Genomic DNA, 18480 nt, shown 5'->3' on the forward strand with positions numbered 1-18480 from the left:
GCTGAGTGACTGGTTTTTAAACTGGCTTCACAGTTCTGGGCAAGGCACCTAACCCCTCTAAGTCTGTTCATATGTAATCTGAGGGTAAACTATAGCACCCACCGCACAGAGATGTCAGGAGAATTAAGTGAGTTAACTGTATAAATAAATAAAATGCATAGAACAGAGCCTGCATGTAGTAAGCACTCAATACATTTAATTTGTTATTGTGAGGTCTTATCAATCTCACCAACTGTCGGGGGCAGAGGCACTATTTACTTTGTGCCAGAATCTCATTGCAAGGAGCCTGGACTTGGTCCCTGAGAGCAAATAAACATTAAGGATGGGGGTCCCTGCCTAAGCACTAGGGTTCAATTCAGATAGAACAAGACATTTCCCTTCTCCCTTGATGAGACCATTAGAGTCTCTTGAAGCCTGGTTCCCCCTGAAAAAGACAAATTCAGTAGGGAGACTCAACTTTCCCTAAATAAATACATTTCAAAGTTCTGAGATCAGTGAGAAGATCTCACCCTCAGTAGATCCAGGGTTATGCTGGTGAGTCAAGGCCTTTGGACCCAGGGTGAAGTAAATCATTCAGCAGGGAAACTTGCAATAGCTCCCTTGAGCACTCCTTGGAGCTATGACCTGTCCTGAAGACTTTCTTTAACTATAACCCCAAATCTTGCTGACGCCAGGTTATGGATTCCAGAGTCTGCCCAGTCTCGTTCTATTGCTACAACTTACATTCCCTGAATGTTTAGTTTGGTAATGACCCTGCTTGTCTGCCCCCAAGTTAGTTTGATCCCCTAGAGCAACTCAGGCTGACCTGTGTTCTGATAACTAATGTTCAATCTTGGCGAAAGATATTGCACTCAACTCTACCTGTGCCCCATGGACACTTTATAAGTCTCCCCAACTCAACTGGGACTCCTGATCAACTCAACATAAAGCACCTTTTTTCTCCAAAGGGAAAACACAGAAACTAAAGCATTTGTTTAGGGAAACAGAGAAAGAGCTAGAAATTTAGCTGAGCCAGAATTAGAAGCTTCAGATCTCATTGCATCTAAAATATAGTAATCAACAAGACTTCATTCTTAAATAAAATGCTGTTTTAATAAAATACTGCACATATATACTTTTCTTTTCAAAGATGTCATGACCAGGAAGGTTGGTGTGAATGATAATATATGGTGAACTACATAATTAGTAGCAAAAACAAGGTCTCTCAAATAAATAGGCTTCAGCATGTTTTTTTTTTAGAACATATTCTGCAAATCAGCTGAGACTGGAGAACAGGCAAAGAGGCTTTCCCTCCCAGAATGTGCTCTTGGTTGGCTTGGGATAGAGAAAGGAGTCATGGTTACCCTCAGGAATCCAGGTACATACCCTTGACCGGAATCGAACCCAAGACCCTTCAGTTCAAAGACCAACGCTCTAACCACTGAGCCCAACTGGCTAATGCACCCTCAGGAATCAAAAGTAACATTGGAGTGACCTTCTGGAGAGGGGAATCCTTGCCTCTCCTTGCCCTCTTTTTGCCCAAGATTCCAGAGCTTAACTGAAACATAACAAAAGCACCAGCACAGAGTCACCTTTCAGCGTCTGAGCATCCAGCAGGGCGGTGTGGAGCCAGTGGAAATTTCTGGGGAAAGCAGAGCTGAGCTAATAAGGGAGGGAGCTCTAGGGTGACAGAGAAGAAGCTGACTGTGCCTGAATGCTCTGACTTAGTACAAATCCAGGTCGCTGCAGCCATGCAGAAATCCTAGTAAATACAACGACCACGGATATATGATAGAAAAACACAAGATGCAGAATCGGCCCACTAACCACCTGCTGATTACACCTTAGGCTGGCCCCCCGCTATTGAGAGTCTCCTTCCTAAAGGTGTAAGTACAATCCAAGCCAGTTAGGTGTTGTTGGACATAATTTGCGTGATGGTCAAGATACTAAAAAATCCTTTTTAATCCACCCTCCTTTCCCTGCCAAATCCACTTCCCTATCTCCTCTTCTGGGTAGGAACGAGCACGGGGAGAACATTCTCAGGTGGGGTTCCCTACCTCGAAGTCTCCCTTTCGTACATCTGACAGAACAAGTAAGTCTTCAGGACAAAACCCAGAGCTACCCACCTTCTAACAGACAAGGCTTTCTCCAATACCCGTGTTAGCTTTCCAGAAAACACCCCCCAATCCAGTCGGAACTGCAGAGGAGGACAGGGGTCACCCAAGCTGACTCTGGCACTTCTGGCCTCAAAGCGGGCTGGCAGAAGACGCCGGTTGCCCTCAGTCCTTGGCACGGTCATTGGCTTTAAATCCCGAAGGCTCCCCATTCCTTACAAAGACTTCTTGCCTTGCTGGCCCAGGCCCCGGGCGAGGCAGTAAGGGATGACACTGACAGAGGCCAGGGGCACTGCCGCGCTCTTGCAGAAGGACAGGGCGTAGAAGGCCAGCTCGATCTGGGAGGGGGGTTTCAAAGAGTCAAAGAGGTGCAGGAGGACCAGGGAGGCCGCGATGCAGCTGAGGCGGAACGGGAGCCGCTTGCTCAGCTGACCCTTGCAGCCCTCCCTGTACAGGCTGGAGTTGAGAGCCAGCCCCAGGCCGAAGAGGGTCCCCAGGTTCTTCAGGAGGCTGGCAAAGGGCGTGGTGTCAATGTGGACCCACTCTGGCCGCTCACACCACCTCTTGGCTTTCTCCAGAGTCCACAAGAGGTCTACACCTAGCGCCTTCAGCAGCAGGTAGAATCCAATGGCAAAGCTGAACAGGAAGAAAGTAATGAAGAAATATTTCTTGAGACTGGCGTGGTAGATGCCCTGGATGTGGCGGAAAGTTTCAGCAACAGCAATGCCTGGGCGGAAGGAAGAATGACGGTGAGAAACAGGAGTGACTCTAGGCCTTCAGCTAGAGGTGGGTTGGGTGACATGTCATCTGTCACCCATTAAATCACAGATGCTAGATTAGAGGGCCACCTGGTTTATTTCCGTATGTGATTCCAGCCTTTCCTCAGCCATAGACTCTTTCAGATGCAAGAGTCATGTCACATACATCCTCCTACCGCCTGCATGTTTCCTGTTGGGGGTCCTCATGTCTCTAGTTGAATATCCTCAGAGGTGGAGAGCTCACTCCCACTTGGGCAGCCCATTTCATCTTTGAATGGATTTGATTATTTAAAAAAAATTTTTTTAATTGATTTTAGAAAGAGAGGAATGGAGAAGAATAGAGACATAGAAACATGGATCGGCTGCCTCCTGCACGCCCCCTGCTGGGGACAAAGCCTGCAACCCGGGCATGTGCCCTGACCAGGAATCGAACCAGTGACCTCTTGGTTCAAGAGTCGATGCTCAACTGCAGAGCCACACCAGCCGGGCATGAATGGGTTAGATTATTAAAACGTCCTTTCTTTTGCTGAGCTAAATGAAGTCTGTCCCCCTCTAATGCCATCTGTTGATCTCAGTTCTTCCTGCAGGAGTTAAGTTGTAAATCTAGAGCCTCTTTAACACATTTGAAGGTAGTCTTACATGTAACATGGCTTCCAGTCTCCTTCTCAAGCATGGAGCCCAGTACTGAGTGCTGTGTCACTTTTGTAGCTGCCATGAAATCATTCTCTCTCGTTTCAGCACTGTTTTCTGCTCTTACAGATCTCCAGGGGGAAAATTCACAATTTCCCTAAGATTTTATATTCTATTGCCTCCCACAAAGTCAAGAAGTTCTTTCTACACTTAACCTGAATCTTTTCTGCCCCTTACTAACTGGATCTAAGAAAATGCAAATATTCGAAACTCTGAACCTATAAAAAAGACCAACTGTGGGTATCTATTAAGGTTTGCAAATGAATTTAAATAAAGAGCTTTCTTAGGACACTATGTTAATTTGTTAAATTTGGTAGATTCCCTTAAAATTAAACTAGAAGCCACTCCCAATTGAAGATCAGTAAGAAATAAAGAATGTTAAAGGCTGAGAGATTTCAGGCTAATTTATTGGTTAAGTACTTTGGTGTAATGCAACTTTTCTGGAACACACTTCATTGTGTAGATCTGGGCACTCTCATAGAAATTAATCATTTCAAATTGTCCACGCTTGACTTTCAACCCACTAAAATGCTAACAGCATTGGTAACTACAGAACATGGCTGGCATGCCGGGATTGTGTCCTGATTAGGGAGAAATGGGGAGAAATGGGACACACGGGGGACGGAGGCAGGGAGGGAGCCAGAACAGCTGATACCTGACAAGACTCCAGCCACAACCTGATGGGGGAAATGGGCAGCAAGGTAGATTCGTGACAAACAGACGTTCAGCTGCACAGCCCAGAATCCCAGCCACAAAATGATGTTCAGACACCTGCAACAGAAGGGACAGCCATAACAGAGCCCAGACACAGGTCCTTCAGCAGGGAGAGCTGCTTCAGCAGCAGGGTTGAAGCCTGGCAAACTTGGGTGACACCAGGGAATGTTTGTAAATTAATGCCCAAGGCAATGCCCAGAGAAGTTGATTTGCACAGAAGCTGCATACCTAGGATTCCCTGTAGTAGGAATGTCATGTTTCTCTGTTTATTTTAACCTGGATGGGATGACTCTACGGTTGGTACAGAAATGGGTCTTTATATAAATCTTGCCACTACCTAACTACGTGATCCCGAGAAGCCCCTTTACCATGTTAGGGCTTGTTTCCCTATCTCTACAACTAGGGTGTGCGCTTGTGGGTCTCTTCCAGCCCTAACACTGTGACTTTAATCTTCGCCCTCAGCAGACACGCCACAACGCTTATCAGTGCGAACCCAAAGTGTAGGACGGGCCGGGGCATGCGAGGGGGGCAAGGGGCGTGTCAGCTACAGAGAAACCCACCTCCTGCTCTCCGCTACCCACGCCCCAGCGCTGAGTTCTTACCGAAAGCTGTAGGTCGGCTTTTTCTTTCCCCGAAAGATAGAGAGGGCGGACGTGACCATCACATAGTATACACCTGCTGTACCCATGGCATGGCCAGAGGGGCTCCCTAAAGGGCAGGGAAGAGATGAGTGAATGACCTAAAGGTTGAAGTCGCCATCTGGGATAATGCTAGTGGGTGCCATCTGTCCAGCTGTCTGTCAGTCCATCCATCCATCCATCCATCCATCCATCCATCCATCCATCCTTCCATTCATCCACCCATCCTGCCATCCACTCACTTATCCATTTAGTCACCAATTTAACAAGTATCTATCGAGCTCCTATTACATGCCCTGCACTGTGCTAGGCTCTGGGAGTGCAGTGGTGAGCAAAACCGGAGAAGACCCAGCTCTTATATACAGTCTAGAGATTACACAAAGAATCAGAGCACTGGATGTATAATTACAAACTGATTTGTTCTCCATTTCCTCTCTTTCACTCTCTTCTTGCACCGTCTGCTCCACTCAAGTTAGCCTCATTGCTTTCCTTTAAACATGCTCCCACCTCAGGGACTGGGCATTGTTAGTCTTTCTGGTTAGACAACTCTTCCTCCAGAATTTATTGGCTAATTCCCTTGCCTCCTTCAAGTTTTTGCTCAAATCTCACCTTCTCTGAGTCCTACTCTGACCACACTACTTAATTCTGCAACTGGTTCCCATTCCTGATCCCTTTACTCCAAGACGTAGAGGGTCCTGAGATGTGCCAACCTCCAACCAGATTCCCTTCTGGGTAGGGGACTTATTTGTCCAGCTATTGAGAGTGTGGTCACAGACGGGCCTTAGCTCTCAGCCTTCTCTGGGCATTGCCTTGGGCTGAAGAGAGCCATCTTGATCAGGGTTACCCTGTCCCTGGGGGTAGCCTGTGCCCAATCACTGGTCTATATTGGAGTATAAGGACCTGGTCCTCCTGACCCAATTCAGGCAACTCTGAAGGGCCATCCCCAGCTGCAGAGCTCCCTGTGGAGTTGGCTGAGGCTGAGTCACAACTACACTTCTGCCCAGGTGGCTTCTGTCTTCCTTCCATAGTGTTGCTCCTGACAGTAGCTGAACTCCTGCATGCTCATCTCCCTCTGAGTGTGCTTTCCAGCAAAACCCCATAGGCAAAGCCTTGTCTATTCTCCTCCTCCTACCCTTCACTTCCTCCCCCTTCCACTTCTAAATGATCATCTTCTAATATTCTACATATTTTACTTGTGCGTTAGGATTTTGTATATTGCATGTGCGCGCATGCGCACACACACACCATTAAAATATCAGCTCCACGAGAGCAGAGGTCTTTGTTTTACTCACCAAGGTATTCCAAGTTCCTAGAACAGTGTCTGGCACACAGTAGGTGCTCAGTAAATAACACCTGAATGAATGAATGTGGTCTGAAGTGAACAAAGGGTTGTGAGAACCAATAACTATGAGCCATGCCCTAGTTTGGGGGTCAGGGATAGGGTCCCTGAGGAAGGGATGCCAGCACCCTTCCTAAGAGTGAGCAAGACCTAAGGTGAGCGAAGGGGTTGGATATTCCGATTACCTACTGAAAAACAAAACCTGTCATTTGATTGAACAATACCAGTATGGCTGTAACTAGCAAAATACAGGCAGGGTGTGGGCTTGGACGGCCAGGCCACTGGGGACAGTGAGGGCCTCAGGCCTCTAGGGCTTAACCTTCCCTGGACAAAGGGCCATAGCACACAAACTCTCATGAGCCCTTTGCCCGTGAGGGTGCTTGCCTCTCTGGATCAGCAATTAAATTTCTGGAGACATTGGGCAGATTTATGAAGTAGCAGCAAGATGAGATTCAGGGAGGCCTTCTTGAAGTCAATTAACACAGAATTGTATCAAATTGAAGACCGTGAGAAAGAGCGCGAAGGAATGGCTCTCTTCATGTCCCCTCAAAGACAGCTTCACCCACAACGAATGTTAATAGGCGTCCACAGCGAGCAGTCCGCCCAGCTTCTGTCTCTACAGAGGGTGGGACTCTTACCTGGTCCAGTCTCGCAGGTGACTGGGAACTGCTTTATCAGTGGCGCGGAGGTATTGCTGTAGTAGTCGGTGTCCAGGACCCACCAGTATGGGCGCTGCCCAAAGAGAATCCTGTGGAAAAGCGGGACCGGGGTCTGGAGTTACTGAAGGAACCCTTTTGCCAGAAGCCCACACCTTTCAGAAGAGAGAGTAGCTTCAGAAGATCCAAGTAGATTGGCCACCACCAAGAAAGGGGACTGGGTGGCTGGGAAGAGGCGGGGGAAGGAGACTTTTATGGTACATCCTTTATATAATTTTTGCATTTTGAACTACTTGAATGTATTATTTATTCAAACATAAATAAATAAAGCCAAGATCCAAAAATCCAAATTCATGGCCAGCTATGTGACTTTTTTAAACCCCAAGAAGAATTTGCCCTGGAAAGATGCATGTGGAGCTACAGTTTGCAACTTGAATTTGCATATCCTACCAGGTCCCTCTTCTCTTTCTTTAGGCCTCAGAATAACTTGCCATAAGGACATACACAGCTTTAGGTGCTTGCTCTGTATCCTCTCTGCTGTGAAACAGGATATCTCAGACAAACCATTTAATAGGGTATCTCGGACAAACTACTTCCCTTTTATTTTGTTTATTTTTTTCTTAATCCTTACCTGAGGATATGCTCCCTTTAAAAAACAAAAGATTTGAGAGAGAGAGAAACAGCGATCGGTTGCCTCCTTTACTTAGGCACCCCAACCTGGGATCGAACTGGTGATCCTTTGGTACACAGGATGACACTCCAACCACCTGAGTTACACCAGTCAGGGCCAAACCACTTCCCTTTTAAAAAGACTAGATATGTCTTTCATTCTGGAAACAGGTGTCAGAGATCAGGCTGCATGCCTCCTTTTCACTGTGGTGGTGGAATAGTGATTAATCATTCACCAAAATCAGGGACAGCCACTAATTCTCACCTTGATCAATTCAGAGAAAAGCCATCATTCTTTAATTGAGGTCTGATGTTTGGAATAACCATTTATCTTTTCATTTTTAGGGTCATGCTGTTGAATAGGGGATGTTACAGACAAAACTTAGTAGATTTTTCAACAGGAATTTCAGAATCCCATCAATATGTCTTGGGCTTCTGAGTCCGAGAATTTTTTTCTGTTCTAAAGGACTTTTATTGTTTATGGTCAGAGGATATTAGAACTGAAAAAGATGTAAGAATCGTCTGATAATAGTCATAGATAGCTTTAGGGGTGATAAAGTTCTTAGAGGGCAGCTGGTCCAACTCTTCATTTTCCAGATTAGGAAACTGAAGTCAAACCAGTAATGTGCTAAAGTCAGCTGGTACTGGCTAACAATTGTAAAATATTCAGGATTTTTGCAAGTTGAACCCATCAGTAGCTTGAAAGTGGCCATAATGGGGATATGTAAATAGTAGAAATAGGCAAATGTTAAAATCAGGGTTCTCGCTCTACCCCACCCAAGAGTCAGTTTGTCAGCACTGGATATAACATGGTTCTTCAGAGCCAGGCAGGGGAAGCCAGCCTGCCTGAGTTTAAATCCTGCCTCTGACATTTACTACCCGCGCTGGTCTAGATGCAGTCTCTTCATCTGTAATACAGTAACTGCCTCCAGAAAAACACTTAGCACATGGCCTGGGACATACTAAATGTTCAATAACTGTTAACTAGAATTATTATTAAGGTCCCAGAGATAACCTAAGTTTACAGATTATAAAACAGAAACTCAGAGAGTTGCTATCACTTGCCCAAGGACATGCAGCTGGTAGGTGGCTGAACAAAGCCTGGATGGAGCCCAGTCCTCTGGATCCCTTCTCACTACCCCACACAACAGGTTTTAAAATTATTTATGTGTTTCCTTTTTTCATACATCATTTTCTTCTTTCGTACATCTACCTTTATGTTCCCTATTCTGCTGCCAAGTAGCAAAACTGTTTCTTGGCTTATAGCCTATCATCCAGATTTTCACTAAATCCAGCTGGCCTTCCATCCATACGAAACAGCCTTTCCTGTATCTTCCACTCACTGACCAGGTTTTTCTCCATCTTCTCTCTTTATGTAGCTGATGGAAAGTCAGGAGGGGAGTAACAAGTGGCTTCCTGAAGAGCATGGAGAAGGCAACTTCCAGTGGACAGACATTTCCAGAAGAATGCCAGCCTCTTTCCTTGCCAGTCTCCTCTCTGTCTGGCTCTTACTCACCACTTGAAGATGAGGTTGAGCCAGTCTCCAATCACGGCTACCCAGAGCAGCTGGATGCCCACGGCTTCTCGAATGTGGAACCAGATGGGGAACAGGACATAGTAGGCGTTCCTGAGGTCCGCGATCGCGGAGACCAGGAGGAACCAGTCCTGGGCGTCCTGGTAATTCACCTGGAGGTAGCGTGTTGACCGGATCCCGAAGTCATGGAGGGCATCCATGCTTTCCTCTGTGCCCCCTCCCTGGCCCCCCAGGGAGCCGTCAGCCGAGCCCTTGCAGACTTGGTGGCGATAGCTCTGCTATCAGCTTGCGTCTTGCCTGTTTTATACGCCCTGCAACCAGTCTGCAGGTCAACCCAGCCCTGATCTTTGGACTCAGAAACCACTTTTGTCTAAAATCTATTGATCAAAGGTGCATCATCAGTAGGTTGATGCAAACATGTTCAGGGTGATTTACGTAAAATAGAAAACCAGGCACACAAAAACAGCCTGATCGGCCATGGACTCTGCAGGGCCAATTATTAACTTTGGCATGCCGCTTGATAGTGCCAGGGGCTGCCCTCCTGGCTCTGAAACCCAGCCAGACACAGGACAGAGTCTAAATCGCCACGGTTCTTGCAAAGATGCCTGATTTCCTAAGTCTGCAATTGCATGTATTTGAGGACAAAGAAAAGTCTTGGTGCCCTAGCGATTCAAGTTTTAAGTTATTAATTTAGAAGATAGTAAATTCTCTTGTACTGGGTACTGTCACCTTGCTGGGCCTTTCTTAACTGCATTAGGGTCTGGGAAATGCCTCTGGTTTGGGAGCTCGATCCCTCTTCCCATATGGCTCCGTAGCTCAGGGCCAGAAAATAATCATCTTTGAATGCACTGATTAAGTAATTAATTAATTTAATGCCCTTAGAGTTAGAACCTTTAGAGTTTAACGCATAAGTTTAAGCAATAAAATGAATGTATGTTCATGCAAAAACAATATGATTACTATCTAATTCTAAATAAAAATACCAACAAATTGGTGCCTGGGGACTCTGGAAAGGGCTTCTGAAGTTTGGTCTTTCATTTGTACTTGGAGATATTTATATTGATCAGGAAGTCAATACATTTTTATTATAGCCATGGATATAGCCAAGGAATAAATAAAAGTAACAAATGCCCAGGCATGAGAAGCAAGGCTGCCTCCTCACCTACACAGGCAGAAATCACCTGCGGCAGCGCAGAGACCAAAGGGCTCTGAAGGAAGCAGAGGCCGAATCAGGCTGTGAGCTGATGTATTTTTCAACGGTAAGAGCTAGTGGGAATAAAACTTTAAAATATCCACCTGAATTTCCCAGCATCCCATGCTGCAAAGTGATTAAAGCATCACCCAGGAAATATGGCCTGGCGTCTCATCCCCACCCCATGAGCTCCCGCCCAGCTCAAGCAGACTCCAGCTGCCCTTGACCACATTGTCGCTGCCGGTCCAAGCAGCCCAACCCCTCCAGGCCTAGCCCGGGGAGGTAATGGTGGTGGCTGTGGGTGCAAATAAAGCAGGTATTGGCAGTGCTGTGAGGAAGGGTGCTCTGAACTGACATGATTGCTAGTGGGCCCCCCTAGAAGAGATAGTTTCTTCCCGCCACCCAGATAAGCCTTCCTCGAAAGTATTGAGTAACTACTGTTGTGATCCCCGGGGACTAAAGTTTCTATGAGGTGAGGTGAGTCGAGGGCAAACAGGGCAGATCCTCTGACAAAATATTCAAAGGCCACTATCTGGTTCTTCGCAGAGCTGCTAGGAGCCAGAATCTCTGAGTCAGGCAGGGTTCCCTCAGCACATGGGGGCCCAGCGGAGAGCCCTATCTTCTGGAGGAGCCTCAGGGAGAATGCTTGTGTTGATAAGGAGTCAGTGGAGCTCATATCTGCACAGGGCAGAGGAGTCCCTCTGGCAGGCAGCCTGCCTGACAGGGGGACCCTCTTGGACAGAGCAATTGGATATCAGCATGAGACTATTTGCTAGTCTCTACCTTTCTACCTCCTAGCCCCTTCCTGCTGTCTCCAGACAATTTTTATCATGTGCAGAAAGAAAGGGGGCCCCAAAAGACCTGAGCCTCCTAGAAAGCTGAATGAAGAGAGAAACTGTGGAGCCCTCAGATGCTCAAAGCACTTGCAGATGTTCGATATAATGTGGATGAAGCACTTGAATTGCTGGAGGTTTCGATAGAAGGGATTCCATCATCTCCTTCTAACTCCTGTCATCTTCCCTTTCAAGAAGTTCTCCAGTTAAATTCAACAAACATTTCCTGAGCTAAGCCCCATGCCTGGCTCTACGAGGAATTCAAAGTTAAATCTTGGTTGTCCTCTGGGACCTTGACACTCAAGTGGGGCAGGGAGGTTAGATATTCACACAACTCACTATGTCAATCGGGGGATCCTTCGATGGAAACTGAACCCATATGTACAAATATCAGTGAGCTCCCTATTATTTTGTACCAGGCGGAGATGACTCAGGGCTTACTGACGGCCTCTGGGAAAACGACCAGCAGAGTCTGGGAAGCAATGAAGATGGAAAGTTAGATGGGCTCCACAGAATCACTAGTTGGGCACTCCTCCTGCATTTTCTCCACAAACAGAAACCCAGAGGCTTGGGATCTTGGTTTGGGAAGAACATGAAGGAAGGTGCCAGAAAGTACAGTCTGGTCTGCTGCTAAATAAGTGCAGCTGGTTCCTGTGCCCTGGCACCGTCTCCTCCTAGAGCAAGGCTGACTCATTCACTCAGACAAGTTTATTTGCTAACAGGGGAGCAAAGAGGGGAAGGAGTCATAATTTACCACACACCTCATCCAAAAATTGCTTTTATTACCAAAAAGAAATTCTGACTTCCCCTGCAGCCAAATCCTCTATTCTGGCTGGGGCTCTGGGTTCTACTGAGAGAGGAGCTGCCTTTTTGCTCAGCTACGATCATTAGAATGGGTTTTGTCTGCACATTGCATCAAGGATGCAAAACCCAGCTTCAAGCCAAGGCTTCATCTGAGCAGTGGGGGAGATTTCTTCGAAGGGTTACAGCCCAAACTGCAAGATGTACAGTTTTTTATTTTCTTTTTTGGTGTCTCCCCCCCGACATTTGATCAGTGGGGGAGGTATTTAGGGGTAGACAAGAGAAATTGGCTAGATCAACTGCTGTCACCTTTTTTAAGTGAGTGAGTGACCCTGTTCATTTTTTACAAAACTATGTTGGGGAAAGCAGGTGAAGGGAGAGACGGGTTAATCATTGTCAGCAGTGAAAATGGCTGACTTATCTCTTGCGTGGTGAGAAAGTTCAGCTTCAGAACCTTGATCTGTGCACTTGCTGACCACGTGGGGGGAGCATGTTGTCTGTCTCAGGATGGGCTGCACATTTTGTCCACAGAAAAACACCAGAGGACATTTGTTTCATTGTAAACAGTTAAGAACTCCCTGCTCACTTTCCCCTGCCATCCCAGTGTCTGCTTTCTACCAAAACTAAGTGAATCATTGGAACCTTTATGGGACACACAGACTGACCCTCTTCCCCTCCCCCATCTTCTTTAATGCCACCTCCACCCCCCACAAAGAAGCTGTTGTGCCCCCCCAACACAAGGAATATCCTGTTTCCCCAAATGGCCAACCAGTACCCTCATGACCAGATGATGACAATTCTCCAACTCGCAATCAATCCTTTGGTGGTGCCAAACCACCCCAGCACCTAGGCAACCTTCTTGCATCAAGTTCAACCCTTCCTGCCAGGAGTTCAGCTTTGTTGATGGTGCACAACAGAGGCAAAGTCAAAGGAAGCAGCCTCTGAAATGATGGTTGAGACTATTTGGAAAAAGCTGACTTCCCGCTTCTCCTTGATCTGTACCCCAGAAACAAAGAGGGGCTGTCTGAGGAGGGATGGGAAGTGTGAGCTAAGAATCTAGCCCCAACCCACTGTCCCCCCTTGCTTCATCTCACAGATTCTTTGAAAGAATTGGGACCAACTAAAGAAAAAAGGGTGGGAATATGTCATCAATCGCTCAGTCATAGATCAGCCTGGTTGGGTGTGGAACGAGGAGCGGACTGGAGGTGAGGGAGAGGGGGTAAAAGCTGGGCATGTTTTTCCTTAGAAGACCCTCAGAAAACATCCTCAAGCTTCCATCAGGCAGCCCATGAGACTTCTCCCCCACTGCCATCACTAGAAATTTTAAGGTAAAAAGAGAAAGAATAAATAGGAAGATAAAGAGCTGTGTGATCTTGGCCAAGTCACTAGAGTTCTTTGGATTTTACTTTTGTCAACCATAGAATGAGACTTGGTGACTCTCACCCTCCTTTCAGTTCTAACATTTTCTGACTCTGGGGTGTTCCTCTGAAAGTAGCTCCAATGAGGTGGTGCCTGACTGTTAGTGACCTAACAGAAGTAAATGATTCATTATTGCCAGAAGGAAAAGATATGTTCATATATATATATATGTACATTTTAAAAATATATCTTTATTGATTTCAGAGAGAGAGAGAGAAACATCAATGATGAGTCATTGATCGGCTGCCTCCTGCATGTCCCTGACTGGGGATGGAGCCCGCAACCCAGGCACGTGCCCTGACTGGGAATCGAACCGCAATCTCCTGGATCCCAGGTCAATGCTCAACCGCTGAGCCACGCCCGGCCGGGCAGTGTTCATATTTTTTTAATTAAAATATTTTCAAAAGCAATGTATTCACATGGTTTTAAAAAGTTCAAAAGGTTCAAAAGAGCATTCAGCGAAGTTAGTTCTCCCTCCCACCTCTGGGCACCTTCCAAACACTAGTGCTGCCAGAACCCAGCTGAGACCTGAGGTGTACCCAGAGTCAGAGTAGCCCCCCACAATTCCCAGTCAGAAGTCAGCTCCCTATGTAGAGCCTCGCATCCAGCTGAGATCCAGACTGAGGAGAGGGTCATCCTTTCCACCCTCTCTTCCCCCCCTTTTCCCTCCCCCAGCCCTGCCCTGCAGTCCTTTAATCAACTCTTTCTTTAATAGCTGTGGAATTTTTATCCCAACCAAAATGTCCATGTTGTACAGTCAGTTATTGTCCTTCCCTCTTCTGGAGCCCAGTTGGGGGACATAATTAGGAAATTAGTAGCCTTGGACCCTCTTAACCCACAACTTACCCCTTCTGAGAGTTCCCAAATGAGGACCATGATGCAGAGAAAGAGGAAGAGGTGAGGCCCAGAATTGTCATGAAAACAAACAGAGGTTTCTCCACCCCACCCCCACCCCCTGCAGGCCTGGAGAGGGCCAAGGAACTATTCTGAGCTATGAAAACACAGCAGAGCTCTGCTAGGAAGTAAACAGCAGTCTGTCCGCCAACGCTTGTCTCCCAGGATGAGAGTCCTGACAGTGCCTGACCTCCAGCCAGCCAGTAGGAGAGAAGGGGAGACGGGCAAGGAGAGTCTAGCATGCCTCCCTCCCTTGGGGTAGAAAGGAGAGTCAGTGTTTGCTTTATTCTTAAGATTTAAAAGATTTTCTTCCCTTTAGTAGGTTTGAAGAGGGCAGCCTGGAATCAGGTAAGTCCAGGGGATCTCTCCAACCTTGAATTCCAGAGAGAAGGACGCCTGTTGCTCTCCTCAGCCCTCTGCAACATCAGCCTCCTCTGCTCTCCTGGGAGGTCACTGTGACCATCTCACTGTCGAAACTTCTGATTGACCTTTTCTCATCCTTCTTTTTCCTTAACCTTTTGGCCATATCTGCAACATTTATCAGATAACAGCCTTGAAACACTTGCGCTCTCTGTGTTCAGCTCTGCTCCAGCAAGCTCTACTCTCCATCTTCTCTTCACCCTCCCACAGTCAGCATGATGTTAGATGGCACTTGAATACCACCTAGGCGTCCATACAGTGCCCAAGTTTGCAAGTTCCTTCCAGACCTGTACTTCCTCCAGACTTCTGCTTTGTAAACACATCTCCTTCCCTGCCATCCCACAGGCACTGAGCCATCCTTGATGCCTCCTCCTCAGGTTCGGACTCTTGTTTGATTTTCTGCTCTTACTGCCCTTTGTCAATCCCTACGCCTTGACCTGCTAGTCCCTTCATTACCTAATGATCTCCTACTCCCCTTCTCACTCCCCAACACAAGCCATCCTACAGACTATTGGCAAAGGAGCCGCTTACAATACAGGTTTTTTTCACGTATCACCTGAATAATATCCAGTGGATATTGCGTACAGAATAAAGTTCAAACTCAAACTTACCCACAGCCAAACCCCAGGTTATCATTCCAGCCTTATGTCTTGCACCTCCCCTTCCTGGGCCCCTCATTCCAGATATACTAATGGGCGTGGGTTTCCCAAACATGTCTTGGTTTGCCTAACTTTGCTCTTTCTTCCACCTGGAATGTCATTTTCCCCATCTCCACATGTCCAGATTGTAAACATACTACAAAGCCAAGCTAATCAAGATTTCCCAACCTCTGGCTTACCCACTGTGAGCTATAAAGGATCACTCTGGCCCGGCCGGGCGTGGCTCAGCGGTTGAGCATCGACCTAGGATCCAGGCGATCAGGATTCGATTCCCGGTCAGGGCACATGCCCGGGTTGTGGGCTGCAGCCGATCAATGACTCTCATCATTGATGTTTCTATCTCTCTCTCTCCCTCTCCTTTCCTCTCTCTGAAATCAATAAAGATATATTCTAAAAAAAAGAAAAAGAAAAAGGATCACTCTGTTCTGTGCTCCCCTAGCGCTTAATCATCCTTATCTTAGGGCACTTAGCAAGTTCAAACCTCGCAGTACAGCTGTCGTGCATCTGACTTAGTCCTTGTTGTGTTATCCTGAGCCCTGAGAGCCAAGAAAGTACCCCTTCCAGCTTCCAGAACTGAGCTCTGTGCCAGTGTGGTAGATTGTTTAGGACGCTGTGATGGTTCCTCCCGTTGCTGACAAGGGTCCCTTTGCAATGTGACTTTGCCTCTCTTCCCATCAAGAAGAGAAACTTATATCTCCATCCTTTGAATCTGGGCCTGATCTTGTGCCTTGGCAAATGGGACATTAGCAGGCGTGATACAAGCAGAGGCTTGAAAAGCATTCGTCCAGCAGGCCTTGTCCTCTTTGGGCTACCGCTGGGGTCCTGGACCACAAAGAGGAGAGGTCCAGGCCGGCCTGCTGCAGACACATTGCTGTAGCACATGGCCTGTCGCCTGTCTGACAGCCAGCCCCAGCTGCCAGACAAGTGAGTCCATCGTAGACCATCCAGCCCTCGTCTCTCTGCCAGATATCTGCAGCCAAGAGAGTGATTCTAGGCAGCTCCAGGAGAAGATCTGCCCAACTGAGCCCAGCTACAGAAAAATGAGCAAATAAAATGGTTTGATGTTTTAAGCCACTGTTTTCAGGGGGGTTGTTATGTAGTAATTGAAACACCCAGTAGATGCTGGTTAACAGAATATTAAATAATAGCTAGCCTAGCATTCATTGAGTACCTACTATACTCCAAGAACTAACCTTGGAAAATTACACAGATTAACTCACCTAATCCTCATAAAAATTCTGATACAGATTTTTATTACTGTCGCCATTTTATAGGTGATGAAAGTGAGACCCAGAAAAGTTAAATTAAGTTGCCCAAAGTCACACTTGTCAGGTCCAAACCCCAGAATCTGGCTCCAGAAGCCACACTATAAACCACTATACCACGTTGCAGAATGAGGAAAACATTGACTCAGTGATTTTCTGCCTCTGAAACACCCTTCCCCATATACAAGACAAATTCTATAGCATTTTGGGGTCCCATGCCCAGCCTGAGCTTGTAGCCCTCCCACACCCTGTCCTCTCGGGTCTGCCCAGGCTCTGGGCCTCTCCTGCCTGTCTCAGGGAAAGCCAAGCGTGGGGACTGATTTACAGACCTGATTACCCGTCTGTCTCATCCTCATCCTACAGCCTTGGCTGGTGGTGGTTCCAGCCGCGCGGGTTTCATTGGAGAGGAACTGCCTGGGCTCAGCTTGTCAGTGTTGCCCTTTGGCCCCGCGTCCTGGCTTACCCTGTGCAGCCAGGGTGATTTTTCACTCAGGATCTTTGGACTTTCTTTGATCTTTTTTTTTTTTTTTTTAAACATATCTTTATTGATTTCAGAGAGAGGAAGGGAGAGGGAGAGAGAGAGAGAGAAACATCAATGATGAGAGAGTCATGAATCGGCTGCAGCCCACAACCCGGGCATGTGCCCTCACTGGGAATCGAACCCTGATCGCCTGGACCCTAGGTCGACGCTCAACCGCTGAGCCACGCCCGGCTGGGCCGATCTTCTTTTTTGAGGTAGTCAAAGGGGAGACTGTATATGAAATGGTTTTTACAAGGCTAAGACTTACTTGACTATAATAACTGTTACTGTTTTTTCAGATTTCCACGGAGATGTATTTCAGCACCCATAACGGGCATGACACCATGCTGGGCACCAGGCCTCTAAGGCCAAGGCCAACAGTTCTTGTCCCAGGGAGCTCGGGTTCTGTGATGGGGAATGAACTGAGGTGTAGATGATGGACTAGAGTTCAGTGTGGGAGCCTCCGCAGCAGAGTTTTGTTTAAAGTACTCAGGGCCTGGCCGGGCGTGGCTCAGCGGTTGAGCATCGACCTAGGATCCAGGCGATCGGGGTTCGATTCCTGGTCAGGGCAAATGCCAGGGTTTTGGGTTCAATCCCCAGTTGGGGGCGTACAGGAGGCAGCCGATCAATGACTCTCATCATTGATGTTTCTATCTCCCTTTCCTTTCCTCTCTCTGAAACCAATAGATATATTTTTTAAAAAAAAGTACTCAGGGAGTGTGCACTTCAGCAGCGCATGTACTAAAGTACTAAGGGAGCAGGGAGAGCAAAGCTATGAGCAGAGAACCTGGGGGCGGGGTGACATCTGAGTTGGGTTTTAGAAGATGAATGAGGCATCACCCGAGGAAGAGGGGGGAAGGGGAAAGAGGAAGGAACCAGAGGAAAGAAGGAGGGAAGCGCATGGGCGGAGGCATGAGTGGCTGGGGACAGCCTGTTTGAGGGAGGGCACAGGGTCATGACAGTCTGGAGCTCAGGGATCAGGATGGCAGGGCGTGCACACCTGGTGTAAACAACCTACTGTGCCCTGCAGAGTGGGAAGCTCTAAAGATTTATAAGGGGCAGCTGGCCAAGGAAAAACAATTGGGGGGAGGGAATGGAGGTGGGAATTCGCTCACGATGAGTCTGCTCTCGAAGGTAGATGTGAAGTCCACGGGGAGGCTGGTGTGGGTTGTGTCAGGAGAGCCTGACTGTCTATAGGACACCCCACAAAGGTTTCTTGGCGCATTCACCACAGTCCAAGGGAGAGGCCCAAGTCAGAAACCGGATTCACCAGCTCGCCAGGGGAGATTGTCTTTCAGGGAAGATCTAAATTTACCAAAGTAGCAACTGAAGGTCAATCCTCATTTACAGTAACTGTCAAGCAAAAGCAATTATTATCAGAATACC

At 47.3% G+C, this 18480-nt stretch overlaps 1 protein-coding gene across 1 annotated transcript; it reads right to left on the reverse strand.

Moving 5' to 3' along the window:
* Window positions 1-2308: 2308 nt before the first annotated feature.
* Window positions 2309-9294, reverse strand: G6PC1 (glucose-6-phosphatase catalytic subunit 1). Its single transcript, XM_087826583.1, has 5 exons — window positions 9074-9294; window positions 6871-6980; window positions 4858-4963; window positions 4197-4312; window positions 2309-2820 (listed from the first exon to the last, which is right to left on the reverse strand). Exons 1-5 carry the CDS (start codon window positions 9289-9291, stop codon window positions 2309-2311), a joined length of 1062 nt encoding a protein of 353 aa, XP_087682709.1. The 5' UTR covers window positions 9292-9294.
* Window positions 9295-18480: the final 9186 nt, after the last annotated feature.

Source organism: Miniopterus natalensis, chromosome 17, assembly GCF_054644295.1.
Source record: "Miniopterus natalensis isolate mMinNat1 chromosome 17, mMinNat1.hap1, whole genome shotgun sequence".
NCBI classification, from domain to species: domain Eukaryota; kingdom Metazoa; phylum Chordata; class Mammalia; order Chiroptera; family Miniopteridae; genus Miniopterus; species Miniopterus natalensis.

Excerpts from the sequence above, each read along its gene's own strand:
- G6PC1 (XM_087826583.1), bottom strand. The coding sequence starts at position 9,291 with ATGGATGCCCTCCATGACTTCGGGATCCGGTCAACACGCTACCTCCAG. Across the intron at positions 6,981-9,073 it reads CTCAACCTCATCTTCAAGTG|GATTCTCTTTGGGCAGCGCC; the intron begins GTGAGTAAGAGC and ends GCTTTTCCACAG. Across the intron at positions 2,821-4,196 it reads TGTGGCTGGAGTCTTGTCAG|GCATTGCTGTTGCTGAAACT; the intron begins GTATCAGCTGTT and ends CCTTCCGCCCAG.